We start from the raw sequence: 25,868 nt of genomic DNA on the forward strand, positions 1-25,868 counted from the left end.
TTATGTTTTTTACTGTTTTAAAAATTGATCATCTGGAAAGGTTTAGCGCATCGGGTAAAAGAAAAGGCATGACTGCGGGAAAGTTGTATGGCACCTTTTATGTTCTGAGATATCAGACAACATGAAGCCTATTGAAGGTAACAAAAATGCTATTGATGCAGCGACCAACCACATTTTAAACCCAATCAATCTCTCATCTCGAAGTCATTTTTTGAAATCAACACGGTCCATCCCCCTGCTCCCTGTACGACACCTTGGGGGCGTTGCATATCTTCTTATGCATGATTGGCTGCTGTCAACACTTAGTTTATAATTACTTATCAGGCCATATTGCGATAGGAGACCGGCTGAATATCATGTTCAGCCTTTTCTGTTGTACTTAAAGGAAGACATAACACCGCGCATCTGTGTTAGTAGCAATGGAAAATGGTGATAGCGTTATACATCAGCTTCGGGTGACTCTACCAAACAATGATGAGTTTTGCAAAGTAAGTAGATACTATGTTTTTAGTTGCGTGCTTACAAGGGCTTAAGATCTTCTAGCTTTCGCATCAAGCTAATAACACTGACTCCCTGGCAGTCCAGTGTGCAGTAAAAAGTTGTTAGGTGTAATAACGAGGTATATATACAATTATTCTTTGTTGCTAACGGGTAGGTGATTAGTGCAGATAGTGGTGTTCTAGGTGGCGAACAGGAAAGGAGTAGGGAAGGAAGAGCACGTCTCGTACTATAGCAAAAATTGAAGTTGTTTACACCTGCGAGGTTGAAGCTGACATCAAACAAATATAAATGCCATGAATCCTCGAGATCAATGTACAATCAGCATCAAATATTTTTTCGAATCGTAATATATTAATATAATATAATATGTTATGTTAATATATTATTATAATATAATAATTTGAGTTTGTCTAATTAGACGTCCTCAAAGCTTTTAGCTAGATAAGATTATAAACAGATTTTAGGGATCCTAGACCCAACAGGATTTTGCATTAAACTAATTCTTTAGGTTATACCAGAAAAGTGACCAAAATGTTAGCTCTATCATAATTAGAGCTATTTTGTGTCATTCATGGTAGGAGTAAGTAGAACAACACCAAACAGAACAGTAGATCCAGCTCACCAAGAATCTTTGTCACCAAGGTTTTGCTGACATATCTTAGTTTAAAAGTGCAGACTATGTCAGTAATTCTGGCATCGGCTAGTTCAAAAGTGTCAGTAAGACTTTGGTGTAGACATGGCTAAAGTGGTAAACCTAACAGACAGAGTATCCAAGGCTCAGACTGCTCTAAAAATTGAAAACTAGCTCCTCACTTCAGATAGTATCAATATCTGCAACATTTGACTAACTGAAATGTGAGACTTCACTGGCAGCGATAGAACTCTCATCATGCTCTTCTACAATGGATTAGTTTAGTTTGACACCTTAATTTGAAGAAATCAAATTACCTTTTTTTTTCTAACTTATTCATATAATTTACTATTATTGATTACTACTTGTAAATTATAGATGACCATAATGTAAAATACACTGTATTTTAGTTAAATAAAACTACTTTAATTTTTGTGCGGAAAACATTGAGCGGTGAGCAGTTGAGAGTAGCTAAGAGTAAACAGAACCATGTAGGAGCAAGTGGAAGCAGGTGGGAGCAGGTGGGAGCAGGTGGGATAAGAGTTAGTAGAAGTGGATGGGGACAAGTAAGGTCTAATAGGAAAAGGTGAATTCGCAGGGCAGTGAATTCATTCAAACAATGATACTATTTAGGAAAACCATAATAAAATTTTAAGGTTATTATTTAAAAGCTCGACCATGTTAGTTCTTTTGAAGATTCTTCCAATAGTAGGCTGCGATGTAAACAAAGTACAGATAGTGACAGAATCTACAAGTTATTGGTTTCAATGCTGAACAGCTCCACCTATTTTTTTGTTTCGTATAAAATCATGTGCAAAAATATACAATACTGTCTACAATAATCTAGCATTTCTGAAATATATATAGTTAGTTGCAATTAAAAAAAGGGCAAAAATACATAAACTTGGTATCATTTTGAAACTCAAAATTTTCCCTATTTGTTTTTTCCACTAGTAGTTAAAAACAACATTCTGGCTGTTGCATCACTAAGCAGTCTTAAATGTAACTATTTCTTTTATTAAATGCTACATTGACAAGGGAGAGCTTAAACTGCCAAAAGTTACTGAATCTATACTGCTGCTAGAAAATTAGAAATGTCACAAATTTAAACAAACTTTAAAGAATTTAACACAATGTTTTGAAAAAGAAAAACCCCCTATTAACTGTTGCTAATGTTTAATTAATACAGAGCAGACCTCATTTAGTGAGGTATTATGTAATTAAGAGGATTAAATTTTAAATGGCAAACAATAATAGTAACATCGCAGAAATGTGTACATCTTTAAGATTAAAATGATATACAACTTTTTTATTTGGGTTGGCTATATACGGCTTATTGAATCCTATAGTTTATCTTTAGGAAAACTGAAATTACTAGGTGAGTCTTCTACTTTTGCGTATGACTGTATTAGCGAGGTTTTATTTACTATAAGGGTGACCAGCAGACTACTTAAAAATGAGTCATTCATCACAACTGACCGCTAACTACATTTCATCAAGGCAACTAGAGCGCATTTCCCCGCGAGTGCTCAGCTGACTCTCATTTGTGGGAGGTCTAGAAGAAGTTTAATTGAGGTTTAAGTTAGAAGCGCTGGTCTACTAGTGTCACTCTTTGTTAACCAACAATGGATGAAAGGGTAGCTTAACAAACGCCGTATTTGCTTCACATAGCCTCTCAATTCAAATGACCAAATGCCAAAGATGTACCCCAGTGATACAAGCTTATTATGGGTCAATATATAAGAGGAAAGTCTGCAGGGCATAGACAATTATTGGGTATAGTTTGAACGTTTCATAAGAATTGTACACATGTAGAATAAATAGCGCAACGACATGAACACAACCAATCACGTATGCCACTATGTAATTGTATATCGGCTATGATATTGTCTATGTATATTGTCAATATCTAACAATTGTCCTTCGTGCACTGGGCAAGTGAAATGGTTACCTGGCTTTGTCAGACTGGACGTGTTGCACTGGCATCCCTTCAGGTTAATCTGACAGTTCCGGAAGTGGTAGATACTGAGAACCGGGTCACCTTTTCTCTACCATACTACTCGACCCAAGTAGTACTTAAGATACAAGTCATTGTCGATTTCCGATAGACACCCGTATTACTATGTCTAACAATTGTCTATGTATTGTAATTGTCATCTAAGGATACATTACATGTAGATTTTAATTACTATTTTACAAGTAGTTGCTTGGTTTGTGTGTCTTCAGCTGTTGCCGGCTTGATAAATGATTTTAGTTGAAATTTTGCCAAAAGGTTTGGAAAAAAACTTAACATCTATATTAATAAATCCTGGTTTGTCATTGTGTATGTCTGTCTGTTAGTCTACCTAAACTTTATGAGTTTGGGTAGACTAACAGGTAGACATTTTTTGAATGATTTTATCCAAAAGTTACACGCATATGCTCCATGTCTTCCCTTAAGTTGCTGAAAATATTTAGCCCCAAACTCCGTCTGTTTTATGGAAACCGATGTTTTAAACAAGCACGTGTGGGCTATGTGATTAAAAATTAGTAAATCTCATCACATTCTCAGGCTTAAACTAGTAAAAAATAAAAATTCATTGATGTGAATCAAAATTTGCAACAATCGTATTTTACAATGCTTGATTAAACTTTTTTTCTGTATTTTGTTAGTTGAGTTTAATTTTAACTTACTTAACTTTGAGTGTCGCCATGGTTACCTGTGAACTAAGTGCTTGTTATAAGATTACAAATAAAAATATTTGCAGTGCTATAAAATAGTTAGAAAAGTCAATAACACAAATTAACAGATTATTTAATATTTAACTGCGAAAGCAACACGCCTCTAATAGTTCAAACTACAATCTGATTGATCAATATTGCATGCTTTTATCCTGTTTCTGTCACTGTCTCTTTTACCTATAATGCTACAACTTTCATCAATCTTTGTGACTTTTCACAATTTTGCTCTTTTGTTATAAATTTTGGATAGTTTTGGTTTCATTCAAAAATTCATTTTTTTGATTTTAAACAACTGAAAATAAATGCAAAGTACTCAGCGAAAAGCCATGACTTTCAGAATTTTTTGTAAAATTAGCTCAAAATCTTTTTTGTTCTTCTGTACGATAGAATTAGCTAGGCACCCTGGGTTCTACGTAGCACTTGAATATTTGCTAACTTTCTCTTGTCCAGGTCAAGGAAGAGGTTGACAAGTTTATGCTCAATGAGGAACAGATGAATTCCATCATGGCCGTCATGGAGTCAGAGATGAAGCTAGGACTAAGCCGCCATAAAGAAGACAGAGAAAAGAGCTCTTTGCAAATGGAAAACACTTTTGTTCACCAAACCATTGACGGAACAGGTACTATTTATTAGACCCACGGTCACCGTCACCCACCTAACAATGGCGCATTTACAACTGAGAATTTTGTAAGGTTTTGGCACCAGCAGGTTTTCAGTTTTTTAATGGCATTCTATTCTCTGCTAGCATTTAATCCAACTTTGCCCAAGATTTTCTTTCATTTTTGATAAAATAGCTCGCAGCACACACTTAGATTTTTAATGGGAATCGCTACACGGCTTTTACAACAACAATCCATGAAAGCATTCATTAAAAGCAATAGAACTTAATGTGTGTAAGGGCGGCTTCTTGATGATCTAATACGATAGACCACAGCACGTTTACATGACAAACAAAACTTCCATGATTGCCAAGTGTGTCTGGCTTTACTGTGTTATTTATTTATTATATTATTTATTAACCAGATATTTACTATATTATTTATCTAATGCGACGGTCTCAAGCAAGATAAGAAGAGGATGGAAAATTTATAAATACGGTATATATAGATATATATATATAATATATATATACAGAGTTGCTAAATTTTTGGTCTATGAAAAAAAAAAGCTTTTAATTAAAGGGGTACAAATCCAAATCATCAATGCTCAATCAATCAATCAATCAATCAATGCTCAATCAATCAATCAATCAATCAATGCTCAATCAATCAATCAATCAATCAATGCTCAATCAATCAATCAATCAATGCTCAATCAAGCTAAATCGATTCAAACACAAAATTAATTTTTCTTGTTTGTTTGGTTTTTGATCTTGTTCTAGAAACTATGCTTGAAATACACATTTATTTATTTACATGCAGTGAGCTGGTAGTGCCTGATATTTATTTTATTATCAACCAGATAGCCTGCAGGTGTTTATGAGACTGATTCTCACGAACCAGACTATGTGTTGAAAACAAATATTTTTGATGACGACGTATATACATAGAAGTTTGAATGTAACCGACCAAAAAAATATGGAAACGCATAACGTTTACACGGACTAACAGACAGACACAATGACAAAATGGGTTGTACTAATATAGAATGTACGGACAACTCCTGTAATTAGCATGCTTTTGGAATGCTGTAGCATTAGCTTTACAATAAAGATACTCAAAGTTAAGTAAAACTCAGCAGAAGGAACTGAACTCCAAAAGTACAGGAGTGTCAATAAACAGGCCAGGGTCTCACATGCCACTATTATTATATATGCCAAATATTATTGTCCTAGAGGCTAGATAAGATAGCAGCATAAGCAAGTCATGCAGTGAAACGAGAAAGGGATGCGCGATGCAATGGTGTAGACTGATTTTGAAATTCTTCAATCACCGCTCGCCTTGTTACCAGCTGTAGGCAATGAGATAATCTACTTCGATCCATATTCCTTATTCAAAACAAAATAGATTCCTTGCCTTTGAGCTTTTTTGAGTTTTAGAGAAATTATTCCATTTTTAGATGGAGAAGTCCTTCTTTTACTGAAAGCTACATGGTCTGTTGTTTTTTACCAAGCAAACATCTCTTACAGAAATCTAGTCTGATAAAAAACTAATGTGTTCAATTTTATATAATTTGGAGTAATACTGAATAATTTTTTAAAGTTCAACTGTAAGCAGCATTTCTTTTCACTATTTAAAAAATCTGATAGTAGTATTTAAAATAAATATTCTAGAATACTTATTAAAAGTAGCCATATGCATGTATATATGACTACCAATTGCACACAATGGCAAAGTGATTTACATAGGTATACATATGACTACATATATTTGACTACATATACCTAAACACATGAACGTTTTTACATTTTATGGTCGATTTTGTCCAAACTTTATAAGAATATTTTCCATGTTGTACAAAAGGTCATTGAAAATATTTGGTTTAAAAACTCCAACTGGTTTCTGAGAACCAACCTCTTACAAACCCACCTGCTGAAATTTGAGAATGAGAGAAATCCTGGGCATCGTCTGTCTTAATGCAAGTACATGTATATAATGATATGTTTTATTATTTTATAATATATATATTATATGATAATATATAATAATATGTTATTATTACTTTGATCAGTTAAACTTACTATCTTAATTAACAGTATTTAGCAACTTTCACAGTTGTATGACTATAGTTTCAGCCAACCGAAGCATCAAGCTTTCTAAAGCTACCAAAATGAAATATATTGTTCATAAACATCGAGTGTCTATGTTTTATTTATGCTTACACAGAGCACGGTGATTACTTAGCTTTGGACCTTGGAGGAACCAATTTTCGAGTGATATTCATTGAGATGAGAGAAGGAAAACTTATGAGAAAGTTGATACATTACTATGAGATCCCTGAGAGGTTTGCTTCATACTGACATTGACTAAACATCCCTGATATGAATTAGAAACATTGATGTCAAATTGAAAGGTTTTTTGAATGAGACTTTCCGGGTTTGAACTCAGAGCAGTATAATCTTTTAAAAGCTTTTTCCAATGTCCAACTGTATGGAAAGACGGATGGCTGTTATTATAGTAGACTACTCCGCTGGCAGTTCCTTGCACTACAGGAAACCATCATGTGTAATATATATGTGCACAATTATTCGGCAAGTAAGACGGTGGTTGAATGGCCCAATTAGAAGAGCGCTTGCCTGCGAAACAGAATATCTGAGCCAATTTCTTTCTTAACACTCCTACAATGACTACGGCTAAACGTGGCTCTTATTATAGTAAAGATTGGGGGAGTTTTGCATATAAATTCAGATTTCATATCAGTTACTGGAAATCCTAAGTTTATAATGAACAGTTTGAATATAGTATGATGCAATCTTTTTCTAAAAAATTCTATATACGATACTGAACAGGCGGATACACTGGCAGTCTAATGCAGCATGAGAGATCATTAGGCGTGCAAGTAGAGCACAGAAAATAAACATAAATATACCAATAGTTCTCAACTAGCAGAAGGCAACCGATTGGCACAGTTGTTGAGGTGTTAGTCTACAACGCTGAAAGTTGTGAGTTTGTATACTGCATGACTTAATATTTTATTCATTATTTATTATTCATGTTGTAATATATTATTTCAGCCTTCAACCATGGCTTTAGCCAGATAAATGGACAGACACTGATCTTACTATAGGAAAGATTGTAATTATTGTTGTAAAAATGTAAATAATAGTGGCAATGACAGTGCTTATCTAATGAGAAAACAACTCCCATAAAATCTTTATGAGCTTAAAAAAATTTCGGCCTTACTTTGTTGTTTTGATTCATAGCATTAAACAACCATTTTTTATGCAAACCAAAAGCCTTTTAATCTAAAGTGCTGCTAGAGATAGTCAGATGTGTCGATAAAGCACAGAAAGTAAGTATGTACACAACTATTCTGGTGTGCTGGAAGGTGGACAGTTAGACAAGGTGTGAGAGTGTACGGCTGCTATGCCAAATGCCTTGTGTGAAAACATAGAACATAATATATATACATGGCACACAACATTGTATATATATAGATATACATATATAAATGTATATACATATATATATATTATTATATATATAATATATATATGTATATATTTATATATAATGAAATATAATGAAATTGTTGTGTGCAACTTCCACCAAGAAGAGCTCAATGCTAGGCAGAGCATATATAAAATATACGAGATTTAAAACTCATATTTAACCGAAGAGCTAAAATGTTGGCAACATTTTATTACTATTTGAAGACCTCAACGGAAGAACGATCAATGTCACATTTTCTCAAAATACTAGGTTTATTTTTCATTAGATAGTTTTGGCCACAAAGTTAAGTCTCTGTGACAAACTTTCAGCAAAAATGATCCAGGTCAAGGAATATCCCTGCTTAAAATAAATTACCTATTTGCAAAACTGATCAATGTCCTAGTTTTTAAACTTTAAAATGGCTATATCTCATATTTGAGCAATGTGACATTGATCGTTCTTCCGTTGAGGTCTTCATTTAGTTTTGTACAGATAAAATGACTGCACTCATCAGATAAAACTTGCCTAATAGAATATGCTCTATGTAAGGGGTACATAATCAGATGGTTAAAATGATTAGAAGGGATTACTAATAATTACAGATGTAGCTTGTGAAATCTTTTGTTAAGTACAATCAAAAACGAGTTATTAAGAGTTACAGATATAGCTTGTAAAAACATGATGTTAAAGCTATATAATTAGGAAACATTGTTAAGTGACACAATAGCGTAATGAAAACTTTGTGGCATACCTACACATATCAAGCATTTTGCTTCTTTTGTTAGGAGATGCTAAATGTGGTTTGTAAACTATAAAAAACCTTTTCCCAAAGGCAAAGCTCACTCCTCCCGGATATATTATTAAAAGAGGATGCAGTCCGTAAAATTTTACAATCTATGCTGAAATTAATGTTGTTATCTTTTAATTGCCATTATGTTTTGATAGCTCTGTTGATAGTCTTTTATTAGCAAGGGCTTGTTCTAAGGGCCTGCTGGTAAATTGGTGCTGCTCTATTAAATGTGTCTTCGTTTGAGGAGATAGTTGATAACCGCTTGTTTATGGCATCTGGAATGTTTTTCAGAAGAATGATAAGTAACACTAACCTATTCCAGCACTCTAGTTAGTTATATATTATAGAGTATATATACAAATATATATATATACACATATATATATATATATATATATATATATATATATATATATATATATATATATATATATGTGAATGTAAGAACAACTGTAATCCCAGTAGTCATTGGGGCACTGGACGCAATAACACCGGCGCATAAAATGTGGCTTGCCCATATACCAACAACAATCAACACAGGTGAGTTGCAGAAAAGTGCGCTATTGGGAACAGCTAAGATCTTGAGGCGAGTGCTCAAACTCCCAGGTCTCTGGTAGGAGACCCGAGTTAGAGCAGAATTTACCACCCATACGGGGTATCCGGGGTGAGGAAACAATTTTTTTAATTTTATATATATATATATACATATATATATATATATACAAATATATATTTATATAGACAAATATTTAAATAGCTACACATCTCATTTAGGATTTTAACTGGAACAGGAAAAGAATTATTTGATTATCTTGCTGACAGTATCGCTGCCCTACTCACCAAAGAGAATATTACCACCACTACAGATCAGGCTATACCGTTAGGTAAAGCACTTCATACCTTTGCAGATTTTTTTACATTTTTTGTAATTCATAGTTTAGCAGTATTTTCAGAAAATATTTATTATTACTTTCACCTAAAAAATGACTGGTGTTTATAGTTTATGTTACAGACCAAACCCGCCAATTAAAAACTTTTTAATTGATGAATTATTCATCAGAATAAAAAATGGCTGCATTGTTTGTATTTTATAGGATTTACCTTTTCATTTCCCATGATACAGAGCAGTCTGACTAGCGCCCTTCTTCTCACTTGGACAAAGAAGTTCAAATGCAGTGACACAGAGATGAAGGACGTTGTTCTTATGCTCGAGGAAGCAATTGCAAGACGAGGGGTAAGACAACTCTCGATATAGTTTAATGTCTCTTTTGGCTTCAAGTTTTAATCATATTCCCCATATGGTAATTGTATAATCTTTGTAGATGCAGTGAGCTAAAAGCTATACGTCTCTAGAGTGCTATCATTAAATATATAGATATGTCACGAATGCAAAACATTTCAAAAACATTAAACTGCTAGAATATGAAAACTTCAGCTTATATTTTTTTAACCTTGGCACTTTTAACCTTTAACCTTTAACCTTTTTAACACCATTGCAGTAACGACAAAATGTTTATTCAATACAATGCTCTTAGACAAAAATTTCTAGATTTTTAGTTTTGAAAAGCAAAATAAGGTGTTTAAAAATTAAACAAGACATACAATGTATTTAAAAACAATTCTTCAAGATAATTTGGTGAATTGTTTCCTTCTGATCGTGTAAACTGATTCAAGTAAACTCAGCTGAGTAGCTTCACTTTAACTTCCAACTTACATTGCAGATTACGAGATTTGAATCGCTTTGCGCGTTGTTTATTTTTCAGTAGAAATCTCAAGTTTCAAACTGACTGAGCTATAGTTTCTGAAGTACGACAGGGCATACTGAAGGCATTTTTAATTAACCGCGAAATAAAAAATGGCTGCTGACAGAACATCAGTTTTTAATGACACACTAAACTTCTTAGTAATAGAAGGTAAAAAATAAAGCTAACAAGCCTCCTCCATAAAAAGAGCTCTACACTAAAACCATTTGTTTTTCTATTCATAACAAGTATAAACAATCTATCAGACTCAGTGTACTGCAGTCCTTATGTTTCTTCAGTTACTTCTAAAATATCACTTTGTTCAAAGAGAGTAAGAAAGCTATTTACTTTATTTTATTTTTGTTTATTTCATTAAGTTCGACGAGCTTTGAGCTTCAAAATTATATTCAGTTCAAAAGGAATTGCGTTACCCTAAATGCTTTCACAATCATTGGAAAGTTGTTAATACTGCCTAGAATCAGGGGACCTGCTTGTGGTCTGTGGATACAATAGGCTTCAAAGTTTTCAACTTGTAAGAAACTTATTTTTTTCTAACCTAAAAACTAGCTTGAAAAAAAGCCTAATAAAGTTTGCTTCACTTCGAGAACTTTCTGGAATGTTTCAGAGCTTTGGTTGGTCACTTTTCTTTCACATTTCATTGTGCTCACACATGTTCTTCATGCTCCTATGTGTCATAAGCTCACAAATGATCTCCTTATACTTCATGTGTCAAATGCTCACATATAACCTTTTTTTGTTCTCATGTATCATATGCTCACACCTGATTTCCATATAATTTCATGTGTCATAAGTTTACAGATAATCTCTTTATGTTCTCATGTGTTATACGCTCACACATGATCTCTTTATGTTCTCATGTGTTATATGCTCACACATGATCTGAAATACACTCATGCGTCCTGCAATCATTCATCATCTCTTCCTGCTTTTTTGTTTCATATGACCACCTACTGCTTGCTCATCGTCTAATATGCCATATGCCCACTCAGACTTCCGATCACTTATTGCATTTATACTCACCTGCTTCTACTTGTCAAGCACTCAGCACTTATGCCAGAACCCTCTTTGTAGGAGGCAATGAACATAAGGGTCATGGCAGTTATTAATGACTGCGTAGGGCTTCTTGTTACTGGATCATATGAAGACAAGAGTACTATGGTGGCTATAGGAATTGGTATGCTTTCTTGAGAAGACTTCTAAGTAATAACTACTAAAACTAGAGTACATCTTTTTAAGTTGGATTGATTGGTAAATGATTCAATTTTAAAGCAAATCTCTATTTTAATTAAAAATTAACGTTTGAAAATATTAAAAATTTTATTAAAAATTAATTAAAAAATTAGTTTTTAATAATTGCTTCTAAAAACTTTTTAAATAAAATTTTTTACACTCACATAAAAAAGTCACCATGCTTCTTATTTCAAATAATGCAAACATTATTTTACAAACATTGTTTTTTCATTCTAGGACATAAATGTTTCTATTGTGGCAATCTTGAATGACACAGTCGCTACGCTTATGACAGGGGCGTATGAAGATGACGACTGCTACATTGGTGTCATTCTTGGTAGGTTTTGTTTAGCTACCAAACTCTTATCATCTTTGAGTTTCATTAGAACTTGGGTATTTTTAGCCGAAGTATATAAATTTGCTACTGTTTTTAATAGACCCTTAGCACATTATATAGAGCATAATTTTATTAAGATAAAAATTTACAAAATCATTCTTATTAATTTACCTTCTAAAAATACAACTGAATCTAAATATAATATGTCGTCAGTCAAAACCCATAAATAACAATCAAACTTTTTTAGAACAAAATAATATAATGATACACAGGTAGTACTTACTTAACAACTGAATTGCTTAACAACTTCAGTTATAAAGCCATGTTAAAAATTGTTGAAATTGTCAAAAATAAGAAGCTAAATGAAAATAAAAAGAAAATATATTTCTGAAAGTCATTATATTAACCATGGATGTATAGATATTGCACATCTACACTGGCCATGACACTGTTTGTATGCATGCATGGTAGCCGGTTTTAGGCTGATACCTGCCTTAGTTTATTCGTTTATATTTTGTGCACTCAAAATCCAAATAGAAAAAGAAAAATGCAATGGACTTGCTAAAAGTCAACATTTATTATTTAAAAAGTCAATCGAGAAAAGAAAAATAGAAAAGGTGACAAATGTTACTGGAAATAGCCCTTGTTTATGCAACAAAATCTCGAAGGGGAGGATTTCGCGTAACGATGGAATCACTTAACAATGGGGTCCTCAAAACGTAACGCTGACGTCTTGATGTGAATTACCTGTATAGACATTGTGAATCACTGTAATTAGAAACATAGCCAAAGAATGTAGTATTAAGTTATTAATTTAACAATTGAACCTATTAGATTCAAATCTTCTGAAAAACGTATTTCGATTATTTACAATGATTAGTGGTATGTTTTGGAATTGTTCAACACTTTCCATATTTGGTGATTTTAATCAAAATTTTATTTTATGCTCATTCTAATAATGTATTCATCAATACTGTTAACATGTTGTTATATATATATATATTAATTTTGGCAGCTATGTCATAAATTGAATAAGAACAAATAGCAAATCATTGATACACTCCAAACTTTTTCTTTGATTGAAATAGGTGTTTTTTGCCTACTTTATAGCCAAGATAATTCTTGTTGTAGTTGTATGTACATATAAAATTTTATTGGGATTGGTAAGTGATTAACAAAAATGATGTTCTCCTTACATGGCAACAACAAAAATTAAAAGACAGAAATTGGGTAATATTGAGTGAGTTGAACAAATGTGTTTTATAAGTTGGTAACCTAATAGTATGGCAAACCAGTTGAAATAGTAAATTAAAGGTTGTACTAGCAACAAGTTCATAAACTGAAACATAGGATGGTGAATGTAGTATGTTGGTGTCATGGAATATAAAACACTGGTTGTCACTTGTGTGGAAGGATACAAATATTCTGGACATAGTTTATACACGAAATGAGCAAGTTTTGATAAAGCAATATGTTCTACTACTTTGTGATGTGATTGATGGAAGTGTAGTAAGCTGGATTACATGATCAGTAGTACACAAGTCTTATTATAGACTACTGCAAAAAGAATATATTTTCCTACTGCCGATATTGTGAGATGGAGAAATAGATATCAACGCCATTGATCAGATAGTAATGTACTAATTGAAAGTAAAACAACAGTGTTGTCTTTCTGCTTATGGAATATTTGCATTGTCTTAGAAGAAACTTGTTTGATGAAAGCTCGCTATAAACTTGATCGATATGTTTGTACCACGTAAGTTCATTGCTTATAAAGAAACTGAGTAAGTTTGTTGAACTCCTCCATGAAATTTTAACTTTTTGACTTAAGGCCACAAAAGGGTTGTTGATGTGTTTATTCAGACAATACTGTGTTTTTGTATATCGTTGCATGCTGTAATTTTAGCAACTATGTCGTTTAGCAGATAGATCTCACACGATATTCTAATCTAAAATACTATCACACATAAAAACCATAGTAGTACACATATTCTCAAAAATTCTTTTGGTATTACTCAGAATTCATTTACTGTTATAGCATTTAGGTATTAAATTTTTCTGTTTGCAAACACCCCAAGTTACAATTTTTGTGTCGTTTGAACATTCTACAGTTGGGTTAAATTTATTTAATTGATTAGTATGTACTTTTTATTTAAAAATATATCAAAACAGTCTGAAAGATCATTTGTAAATAGATATTTACAATTTTGTTACCATTTTTTGTCAAATGAACAGTCTATATAAGTGGGGTGAATATATTTAACTAAATATTATTTAGTTTTAAAGTAAAATATATCAACAAAATTTACAAGGTAATTAATAAACAAACAATTTATAATGCATAAACTGTAAGCTATAATATGATTTATAATAATTTATGACTGTAAGCAAACTATTTCATTTTCAGTAAATTTTAATAACAATAAGGAATAGCAAAAAGCTAACAATAAACATACCTTTCACACCAATTTCAATTTTATTATTTTATTGATATTGCCTCTTTTGCTATGGAAAGCCTTTATAACAGATCGTTTTATTATCTATACAAAACTTTGATCACGGATCACAGAGCTAACAGACCAACCCAAAACTTTGCTACAATAAACTTAGGATATTGGGCTATCATTTTGTCAAAAATTGGGCAGTTAGTTTTTTTACTCAGAATTCACAGCCTAATTTCACAGTGCTCAACTTTTTTCGTATCAAGTTTATAATGGATGAAAAGAAACACTGGAAACAGCAATGTTAACGTATTTCTGCTGGTAAAACTTTTCAACATTGGACCTCAGATATTTCTGATAACTACGGTGTATTTTTATATTAGGGAAACAAAGGTCTGAATTTTGGTCAGACTGCAAAAACGATAGGGTTTCTCTTTTGCATCTGGTTTTACTAAACTAAAAAAACTTTAAATATGGCTTTTATATTTTACATGTCTCGATGCTTGCGCAGAATTCTCTGCTGATTCCAAAAACTTTAAAAATGGGCAATTGAATATTTGACAAGCTGGTTTGGCTTTTAGAGAGTTGCAGTTTTTTATTCCTAAACATATGTACTAGATAGAAACCAGAACACCTACTAATGTCATTTTAGGAACTGGCAGCAATGCGGCCTACCTTGAGCATCTGGAAAGGGTTGATAAGTGGACTGGAAATACCAGGAAATGGTCTCAGGTGTTTTATATTTACATGTTAAACTTGGTACTTAACCATTACTACTAGTTTGCTATTTTAGATTTTTTTTGGAAGCTTGTAGTATAGTGCTTACTATTTGTCATATTTTATTAGACTGTTAAAATTATTATGAGGCTTATAAATGTTAACCACGTTTGTGGTCTGGAAATACCTGACATGACTAGCATGACTATCACAGAAAAAAAGTGTCACGGCAAAGTTAATAGATGCAAGTTGAACAATTCTGGATTTATTGTTAATAAAATATTTCTATAAAATGGCCAAGCTTTTTTTAATTTTTGGTCTTCATAAAGATTTGGGCGATAATTAGAAAACTGAAAATTACCTTACATAGTGCATCAATTTGAACTAAATTTTAGTTCAAATTAATGATCAAATTATTATCTTCTTTTAAATGCTCCTCAAAACAATTTAAATTTTACTCTTTTATAAACAATATTCTTGGTCATAATTTATTTGATGCTTTAATTTAATTAAGTTATTTCAGTTGCCATGGTTACACGCCGTGTAGGGAGTATAAAATTGTGCTTTTTTCACAATTGAAAGCAATGTATTTGGTGAAATATTGACTGTTTACCCATTACCTTTTACCCAGTTGTTGTGGTAATGCAAATTGTATGTTTTGCAGGAAATTATAGACATCGAGTGGGGAGCTTTTGGAGATAACGGAGTCTTAGACTTTTTTAAAACAGAATACGATTTTGAAATTGACCGACAATCAAATCATAAAGGGTCGTTCACGTAAGTATAAAAAGCATTACAGTAGCTAGTTCAGACCAGTTATTTAATAATCAACCAGCAGCCGAATGATGAACAAGGTTTAAACTTATTTAACATGTAGCTCCAATTTTAATGAACCAAAATCACACAAGGCATCTCCGCAAAAACTCAAATCACCGAATCATGCAATTAAAATGTTAAAACTATTAATTTATGATTGTATGGATTGATATGTAAAATTTTAATGGAAAATGTTTTAAATTCAAATTGGTTTAAATTTTTTACTGAGTAAGTTTACTCTATGATTGCATTGATCAAAATTTTAAATTTTAATCATTGCAATCATGAAGTAAAACTGCAAAAGTAGAAAAGTGTTAAATAGTTCTAAATATCATTTAATCAAAAATCATGCAAATTTGCTTTATTGCTGTTCAGAAGAGCTGACTGCAAAAAACTTAATAAATAAATGTAAAATGCCTTAAGTTTACGTTTATGCTATTCTTGTAGTATCCTTCTAATTTGTATGCATCACAAAGTAAATACTTTATTTTACTTCTTCCTACAAGTGATATTATTTGTTTGTTTTGCAGTTTACTATATTTACGATCATGAATTGAGGTTTCTGCTACTAAAAGTAAATTTGCATCTGCACAGTAAATGGATCTACAAAAAAATTATCATTTTTGCTATTTTGAGGCTATCCAAAAATCAATGTAGAGTACACATCAGTACACAAATTAAAGAAGACTTATGAAAACCCTTAGTAAGCCTTTCAGACTTGAACAAATATATTTATATTAATCAAACAGATAAATAGCACAGATTTTTTTGAAATAAATTGAAGGATTTTTAAGCCTTTGTAAATTGTTTTTGCTATTGAAGGCACCAGACATTAATTGAATAAAAAACCCAAGCTCTTATGCAAAACTGCAATTTATCAATAATTGTTTCCTTTGCTATCACTAAAGCTGATAGATAAACTGTAATATTGAAGTGTGAAAATAACAACAAGGTTATAAATGTAGTTGTATTATTATTGATCATTATGTTAAATGCTTACCCATTTTAAACCCATTTTAAACCCATTTTAAAGATAAACTTGCACAAATTTTGCAGCTTTTATCAGAAAGTATCGGTATTTTTCTAATATTTTTGATTATTTTTGATTTTCATAGTGATCTGGCTGCCAGGATATTTAAAGATTAAAATCGACAAAAATTTATTGCAGTTGAAACACTCAGAAGAAAAATTCTTCCGAAATGACATCACTAATTGCTATTGTTGCTTTGGCTTATGTTGACTGCTAGCTGTACTACCCTGCGTTGCCCGTGTAATAGAAGAGTCGTTGGAGAGAAAATTGATTTGTATTTAACATATAACATTTCCCATTCTAACTTTCAAAGTACATATCATGAGAAAAGTGTGTCGTGTAGTTGAAATAAATTAAGAGAAAAATAAAACAACTGTAAAGGTTTTGAAACTTTGTCAAACAACTGTACCTTCCTAGCTAGTAGCCTGGCATATTGCCAATGGAAAACTCCACTAAGCTAGTTATTAAGGTTAGGCTTCCAATGACGGTAAGCCATGACTTTGAGTCTGTATTGTTGTCCAGCTCAGCTGTTCTAATAATACCTATAGATGGATTTCCAACAGACGGATTTTCAGGCAGACTATGAGAAATATATATATATATATATATATTGATTGTGCTCAAGTTGCAGCTCTTCAAATTCTGTCAGTCTTTTGGCAACTATAGATGTCATAATCACATTTTCACTTGATCTGAACGCTGTAACTCCAATCCAATTGAATCTGGCATTAGCCAATTGTGTTAACAGCTGTCTTACCATTGTACTGAAACCAAAAACTGTATTTGACATGCAGACATATTTTTTACTTGCCATTTTTCTCTCCTATTATAACAGCTTGTTAGGCAGTGCTTAGTATCTAGCAATGTTTTGTATAAAAATATTGCATACGAAAATTGCCTGTCTTTAATCATTATAATAGCGTAGCATTACTTCTTCGGCCTTTATTTCTGTTTCCATGAAGTGACGGTACACTTCATGGAAACTCATGGTGAACCCAAAAATCAATTGTGTGTCAGTCAACACACAAATACTTGTCAATTAATGGTTGAACCAAATTGAGCTATCGTCGGCAGGAAAGGTTCTGTGTCAAGCATTCAATTTAGAACATTCTAGAACATTCTGGAACATTCTAAAACATACTGGAACATTCTAGAACATTCTGTAACATACTCTGATATTGCCTATACAATTTATCGTAATATATTTGTGATGCTATTTTTCTATCTAATCAGTGAGAGTTTTAAAAACCTCTAGAGTGGCAAGGTTATATGAATAGAGCACCATGATGGAAATATGCTGAAATACCGTAAAACCTCTATTTGAACGCCATGGTGGTGAACGCCGCCTATTAATTAATCCTTTGTTCGCGAGAAAGCTGCTATAAACTCACCTTCACCTTATAGATCTCTAAATAAATATGCCTTGGAAAGCTGAGCAATATCTCTACGAGTTGATATTTATTGCTTGCAATTAATCTCGGATGATCTTATAGTCTGCGTTGTAATTTATGGGAACATTCACTTTTCATTTCATTCTAACTTTGAAGACATATATTTATTTTATAAGTGTATGTAATAAGGTTGAATAAAAGCTCATTGAAATCATTGATATGTTTGATACAGTTTGCAGACAAAACTGGCTTTTATGTGCAATAGAAGTGAAGTTATGGGTGTCAATCCACCAAAAGCCGAGTTTAGAAAATGGCAATGGTGCTGTCAGATTATATGCTATAAATCTTCAAATTTATAAGTTATATGATAATAAACTACCAAATGCTACAAACTTATATCCAGAAACAAGTGACGAAAACAAATCATATTTATAATACATAGAGAAACAACTATTAACATTTTTGAAACAAAAATATTTGCTCTGACAGTTGCATTCTGATTGTTGCTCTGATTTGAACCCATTTCATATTCTTCTGGCAGTTCAATACTTTTCACAATGTCCTTTATTCTCAATTCTTTTTCAGTACTTCTGATCTAGTCAATACTAGTGTCTTAACACATTTTTAGTAAAGCAAAACTTATGCGTTTCTATTTAGACTACACTTTTCGCTGAACTAAAGAAAACTTACCGATGTGTGCTAAGCAGACATTTTAGCCTCAAAATAGTACTGCAGATTCCAATGAAATGTTAATCTGTTTTTTATATACGCTGAAGTATCAATACCGCATTAAACAAGGCACTACTGCTAGCCTAATTCAGCTTTTACAGAAATTATTTCTAAGGTGATGCTTTCAAAGTTTTAATGAAAACCGCAAAGCTTTGGAGATAGAAAACGGATGTCGATACACACAGCAACAACAAAAGAACTATTTGTTATTGATGTAATTGGGTCAGTATTAGTTCTATTTTGTGGACACCTTTCTACTGATCACTTGCTGTTATGGGTTTGTGAAGAGCAAAGAATGTCAAAGTGGTGATCAAATAGAGGCGGTGTTCAATTAAAGGGTGGCGCTCTATTTTTCAACTCTTCTCCTATAGCGGTGGTCAAATAGAGCTGATTTTCAAATAAAGGTAGCGTTCAAATAGAGGTTTTATAGTAGTAGTGTGATCTATATTAATTTAGCATTTATAGGAGTTGTCTCTCTTGTTTGCACATTTTTTTCTACCCAGCTTGCAATGCTTTGTTGCCTTTTCTCTGAGTAGTAATAAAGCTAAAAGTGAAAGAACTCATCAATCACAAACAAAATAAAGTACCAGCAGTTTACAATGGTGGCTGCTTACCATGGTGCAAACCATTGTAAGCAGCAAAAGTGTAAAATATCAATAGAGATATTGTTAAACATAATTCTTTAACACACATCAAGAAAATAACTATTGACAACTCTCCTTTTCATGCTCTGAATCAGTGCGTTAAAAGGAGAACTATTTGTTGTATCATCTACCATCTCTTCACCGAAACCTCTGTTTACAGGTTTGAAAAATTGTTTGGTGGTCTGTATCTAGGAGAACTAGTGAGGCTGACCTTAGCAGATCTTACACAAAAAAAGTTGATGTTCACAAACCTTGCAGATTCCCAGTCAGACTGGGTGAACAGACGCGGCTCATTTCCTACAGCATATGTATCTACTATTGAAGGGTGAGTGCTTACTGTCACCACATAGCCACTCAGGTTAGCCATATATATAGTCATTGGAAAACACACTGATAGTTGGTAGTTGTCTTCCCTGACTGGCTATGTAAATTTATATGTGAACCAAATGTAATTTGTATTTGACTGAATAGGCCTGCTGTTAAGTGGTACTATCCCAAGAAACCAAACATATTGGTATCACCGATGCAAAACTTATTGTTAGCTCTAATAAAACTCTTTGTTAGCTCTATTAAAATTTTTTGAGTGAAGAGATAGAGGTAGACCAAAACTCGTAACCTACATCTTTATCAGCTGTGCATGATTTTACCAGTTTTACCAACGTGAGCTAAATAATTATATAATACATATATTATATATATTATAATATATAAAATATATTATCTATATTATAAATATAATATATATTATATATTATCCCACGACCAAACAAGAGTGAAACGATTGATTGGGAGAATTATGATAAATGCACATGTGCACACAACTCCCAAAAAATTATTCGTTAACGGCCGTCACCAAACCCTTGCAACGAAATCCTATCAACAAATTTAACTATTTTTCAGTAAAGTTGTTTAAGTATAATAATGATACAAAACGCATATAAACCTATTTAAATATGTTACCAAGCCTTTGAAAGGTTACCGCAAAATCCTAAAACTAACCCATCTGATCGGATTCTACACAAATAGACAGATTTTTTTGGACGAAAGTCACCACAAAACGCTTGAAAAGCTTGGATTAATAAAAGTTAAGACCGGAAATTGAAACGCCGGGCGACAGAGAATAGAACGATAAAGTCTTGCGCGTTTCACGAAAAAAAACACTTTTCACCAGTCTATAGCATTGTCGAATTGCCAAAGGTTTCGGCAATTAACATAAGAGTACAGAAATCATTTCATTTTTGCCGATTTCAATTTTTTAATTTTCAATTTCATTTGCCGACATATTTGAATACTTTCGCATTCTAACTGATGCCCAACGCAGTGTCAGTAAAGCAAATGACGATGGTATTTTATTAACGTTTCTTATGAGATTATTACAATAATTAATTCTAAGTTTGGATGACTACGGAACAATGACTACGTAGTACAGATTTTCTAAAAATCTATATAAATATCACAACTTCGTGATATTGTTAGCTATGCCGTTTTGAAATGTAAAAAAATTGTGCTTTGGTTTTATATTATTACTATATAAATAATATTGGTTATTCTAATAATATCAGTGCATTTTACTTCTAATATTGACCGATATGGCATTTCTCTTTTTACAGGAGAAATATAAACATATAATCTTTTCCTTTCATTATTGCTGTTTGTTGTATATAATAACACCCACACCGAGTACATTACAGCTACCATTGCAGTTATCCTATTTGACTGCTAATATTGCATTTCTCAACCATCAGTACCCTTTCTTTTTCCAATATCACTTTGGTCGTAGGCTGTATGGCAGTGGAATTTCTGGAAATTCCACTGTCATACAGACCATGACCAAAGTGATATTAGAAAAAAGATATTATGTCGACACTGTTAGCCTACTGATAAGTAAGATAACACAGTAAGAGTGAATTAAGACTGTTAGCACATTGTAATTCTGTTAGGATAAGATAACACAGTTAACATTAGTTTACACTGTTAACACTGTTAACAGTGTTAACACTGTTAACATTCTTAACATAGTTCGAACGACGTAAAATATAAGTTAATAGCTACATCGCTTGCGCATTTATAATATGAAGATAAATTTGTAACTCTGCTAACCCAGTTTGGAGAACTAACGCTATATGTATTTTTTAGCCTCAGCGGTGATCATTTTGTAGAGATTCTGGAGACGGTAAAACAATAGAAGTGCTACAAAAACTAGGAATGGAGAAAGCGGGTTCCCATGATGTTGCTATTGTCAGATATATATGCGCTCTAGTCTCAAATCGAGCAGCAAAGATTGTAGTCTCAGGTAAGCTATGAATTGATCTCTCATATACATTTAATTCTGTGATGTAACCTCATGTTTTCAGCACTCTCATCTACATTACTTCACCTCTGTTATTAATACTTTTTATATTATTTGAGTCACGTCGACTAAAAGAGGAGTGCAGTGAGTAGTTTTTGTTAGTTTAAACTAGAGGTCACTCGAAAAAATTTTTCCATAATTTCTTTTATGTGACCGTCTAGCTAACATTTATTTTTTTGGAATACAAACTAACTCTTGTGATATTTTGGATCGCGAAGACATTTGTATTTTAGACTTCAAATATTAGGCTCAGTTCCACAGCTGAATTTAATAAAATTAGCTTCTTCAAAGCTTATACTAAATGTTTAGACATACAACGTATATAATGTACCTTTAACTGAGCACTTTGCTTTGTTTTCAAAAATATGTTTTTCCTATTGTGTACATCTTATCAATATTTAAAAAAAAACATTAAAATTTAATACAGAACCTTTTTGGACTTGTTGGCTTTAGCAAGCCAACAAGTCCAAAAAGACCTTTCACATAACGACATCTAACATCGAAGTGGTTATATGCAATATTTTTGTTATACTAGATATACAAACCGTGAATAGTCAATTCTCCAAATACTTTTTGCTCATTGGCTAATAAAAGGTGCCCTAATTATTTTACTTTAATTCCAGCTCTCACGGTCTTACTCAGGCACATAAAGAAGGAGAAAGTAACGGTGGCAGTAGATGGCTCATTATTTTCCTGCCACCCTACTCTGCGGCAGCAGATGGAGAGCCTCATCGCTTATACAGCTCCTGATACTGCCGTATGTACAAACTGCACTCCAACTGCTCTATAATCACGATGTCCAAATAATTCAACTTTATCGAATTTTCTCTCTGCAGTTTTTTTGACACATTTTAATGATTGGTTCATGTGATTGAACTATCAGCTGTATTGTGCAATCTGAAAAAATATTTTTTTTTAGCGAAATTTTTAATTTTATTACAGAATGTGGCTAATTTCAGTAAATCATTTCCTGAATAGTTGAATTGGCGACTTGATCATATTTTGACCAGCCAAATTAGCCGTGTCACGATTTTTTGATTAGTCAAACTAGCAGCGGCAGTCACATTTTCTGATTGGTCAAACTAGCAGTATCACCATTGTCTGATTCGTCAAACTAGCGGCATCACCATTTCCTGATTGGCCAAACTAACAGTGTCAGCATTTTCTGATTGGTCAAACTAGCAGTAGAAAAATTTTCTCATTGGGCAAAATAAAGATGTCAGATATCATTTTCTGACCAGACAAATTAGCATTTTCATCCTTATTTGAAGACTCAATGCAGCATTGTGATCATTTCAATTTTATCTCCAAATTCCTTCAAAGAACTCTCTCAAATTGAAACTTCTTAAAAATCAAACTTTAAAAAAAAAACCTTTAAATACACAACTTTCTAAAAAAAGCTTTCTGAAACCATATCCTAATAAAAACAAAACAACTAAATTTTTGTAGTAAATAAAGTAGTTTGAGAAAGTCTACAAAAATTTGCATATGGAAGAATTTTTTTAATTTCAAGTAGTATTGCTTTTACACAAACTTGCAAGGGAACAAAAATCTTAGGTTTACCCAATAACAGACGCATAGCTTTCCTTAACTTCAATAGTTTTGAAATACCGAAAGAAACTTTTTGCTTTTACTGTATCTCAAATTGTATCATTTTATAATTACTAGTATACTAGTAATCTGATAGTCTCAAGTGCTGTGAGAGATCTTTATGCAGGCCGATAAATGACAGAGAGTAAACATATGAATAATCAATCTTATGTATATTGACATGCACAAACGCTATTATGTGCTGGAAGGCAGAAAATTAGCCTGTCCAAACTGATTGTCATGAGTTCAAATCTCATACAATGCAATCTTTTTTCAAACTTTCAGCTGTTGCTTTAAACTACCCTATATTTAGCAAGTCCTGCTTACAGCGGCTAACAGCGGCCGACAGTCGCCGACAGCCTGTGCAAGCTAGCCTTTATATACATGTACATGTATATTACTGACTAATTACAAAAAAGCCTCAGATAATCACATAATATCCTACAAGAACCTTGAAAATTCAAAACATGCCTATTTGCAAATAACCAGTTAAGAGTGAATGTCATTCCTGGCACAACCAGTGGTCTTTTTTGGGAATTGAACCTTAACCTCTTCTTCTCAGGTCATGTTTTCTATACCACTGAGCTACGGAGACTTTCTCTTTTAGTGAATGATCCTCATATGAATCCTTTTGAATCACTTTTTTTTCTCAATAAAATAGGACAACTTCTGGTTTTAAGTAATAGATGTATTATACCATCTGCACTTATTTCAAATGATATTTACTATACAGACTGCTAGATTCTGCATGTCAGCTAAGGTATATAACATTTTAACAAATTAAATTATTTTATTGTTCCGACTTCCTTCTTGTTTCAAATTTATCGCTAATATCACTGCTTCTGTTATCTATTATATTTTATATATTTTATGCATTTGTAGACCAAGTTCTTAGAAGTGAAAGATGGAAGTGGTATGGGTGCTGCCTACGTTGCTGCTGTGGCTGACCGTATAAATAAACAACGAGAGAGCTCTTAATTCATGAGCTGAAAGTTGCTGTGACCTGGTGAAAAAGTCAGCTTAGCTCACCCCAGAATACACCATAATATGAATCTAATATGTTAATATATTTTCTAATATAAAATATGTCTAACATGTGGTATATCTATTGTGACTATTCGAGAAATTTCTGAAAACAATTATGCTTTGTCATATCGTATATTTACAGCAGGAAAGGGATGTTTTTTATTTTTTATACACTCACACCTTACTTTCTGAGTTATTATAAACACCTAGCCTTATTTGCACTTTCTGCTTATGGAAAGGTGTTGAAATTTTAAAATAAGTTTCTATTGACTGATTAGGCTGATAAAATTTTGTGTAAAGATTGTCAAAGTATGACAGCTTCAAAAATAATTTAAACCAACCCAGTAAAATTCTTTCTAAAGTATAACTTCTGCAAGGAAAAGGATAGCCTGCAACAGAAACTACACACACTATGCCTTTGCTATCAGTTCCTCAACTTAATGTACGAACTCAACTTAACTCAATTTTACAATATTATATTACTTTTTGTTGACAGCTTTGTTAGAATAAAACGCTTTGCTTAGCGAGTGTGTCCATTTACTTGCCTGTGTAATTATGGTATATAAAAATGCTCTGTATAAACGCCCCGTTAAACATGAAGTGTACTATAGCAGGTCTTATTTTTAAAATGACCTTTAAATATTAAAGGGAATCTTGACGATTCCCTTTAAATAGTCTAAGATGATACAATATTTATTTTTGTTTAAAAGTTAACGCTTAAAAAATTAGTTACGAAACACATAATTTTTTATACAAAGTTTTTTATTCAGCCTAGTGATTGTTGCATACTCTTTTGTTAGAACATTGGCAAACACTGCTATCTACTGAACAAGAATTAATTTTTTTATTGTGACAAAAAAAATGATTACAAGATTATCAACAGTTTTATTGTTTGAAAAAATATCGATACTGCATTCAAAAGTTTTTATAAGTTTTCTGACAAATTTTGAAAAATTTGTCAGAATTTTAAATGATCAAAGTTTCTGCTTTCATTTTACAACAATTTCGTAAGTGCATGCCAATGCAACTCACCTTTAAATTTAAATCCATGCACCGCGTAAACTTTATGC

The 25,868-nt window shown here is 32.4% G+C and overlaps 1 protein-coding gene across 2 annotated transcripts; it reads left to right on the forward strand.

Moving 5' to 3' along the window:
• The first annotated feature begins 366 nt into the window (after positions 1–366).
• LOC137408481 (hexokinase-4-like) lies at positions 367–25,326 on the forward strand. 2 transcript variants are annotated; one of them, XM_068095022.1, is made up of 12 exons: positions 367–488; positions 4,304–4,472; positions 6,679–6,796; positions 9,509–9,618; positions 9,829–9,968; positions 11,569–11,671; positions 15,158–15,237; positions 15,887–15,999; positions 19,993–20,157; positions 21,992–22,125; positions 22,806–22,939; positions 24,655–25,326. In XM_068095022.1, exons 1-12 carry the CDS (start codon positions 420–422, stop codon positions 24,748–24,750), a joined length of 1,431 nt encoding a protein of 476 aa, XP_067951123.1. In that variant the 5' UTR covers positions 367–419; the 3' UTR covers positions 24,751–25,326. The 2 variants fall into 2 exon arrangements, with proteins under 2 accessions (XP_067951123.1, XP_067951124.1); XM_068095023.1 differs by lacking the exon at positions 11,569–11,671 and adding an exon at positions 11,965–12,064.
• Positions 25,327–25,868: the final 542 nt, after the last annotated feature.

Source organism: Watersipora subatra, chromosome 11 (genome assembly GCF_963576615.1).
Source record: "Watersipora subatra chromosome 11, tzWatSuba1.1, whole genome shotgun sequence".
NCBI lineage: Eukaryota > Metazoa > Bryozoa > Gymnolaemata > Cheilostomatida > Watersiporidae > Watersipora > Watersipora subatra.

Excerpts from the sequence above, each read along its gene's own strand:
- LOC137408481 (XM_068095022.1), top strand. The coding sequence starts at position 420 with ATGGAAAATGGTGATAGCGTTATACATCAGCTTCGGGTGACTCTACCA. Across the intron at positions 9,969-11,568 it reads AAGCAATTGCAAGACGAGGG|GAGGCAATGAACATAAGGGT; the intron begins GTAAGACAACTC and ends CCCTCTTTGTAG. Across the intron at positions 16,000-19,992 it reads AATCATAAAGGGTCGTTCAC|GTTTGAAAAATTGTTTGGTG; the intron begins GTAAGTATAAAA and ends CTCTGTTTACAG.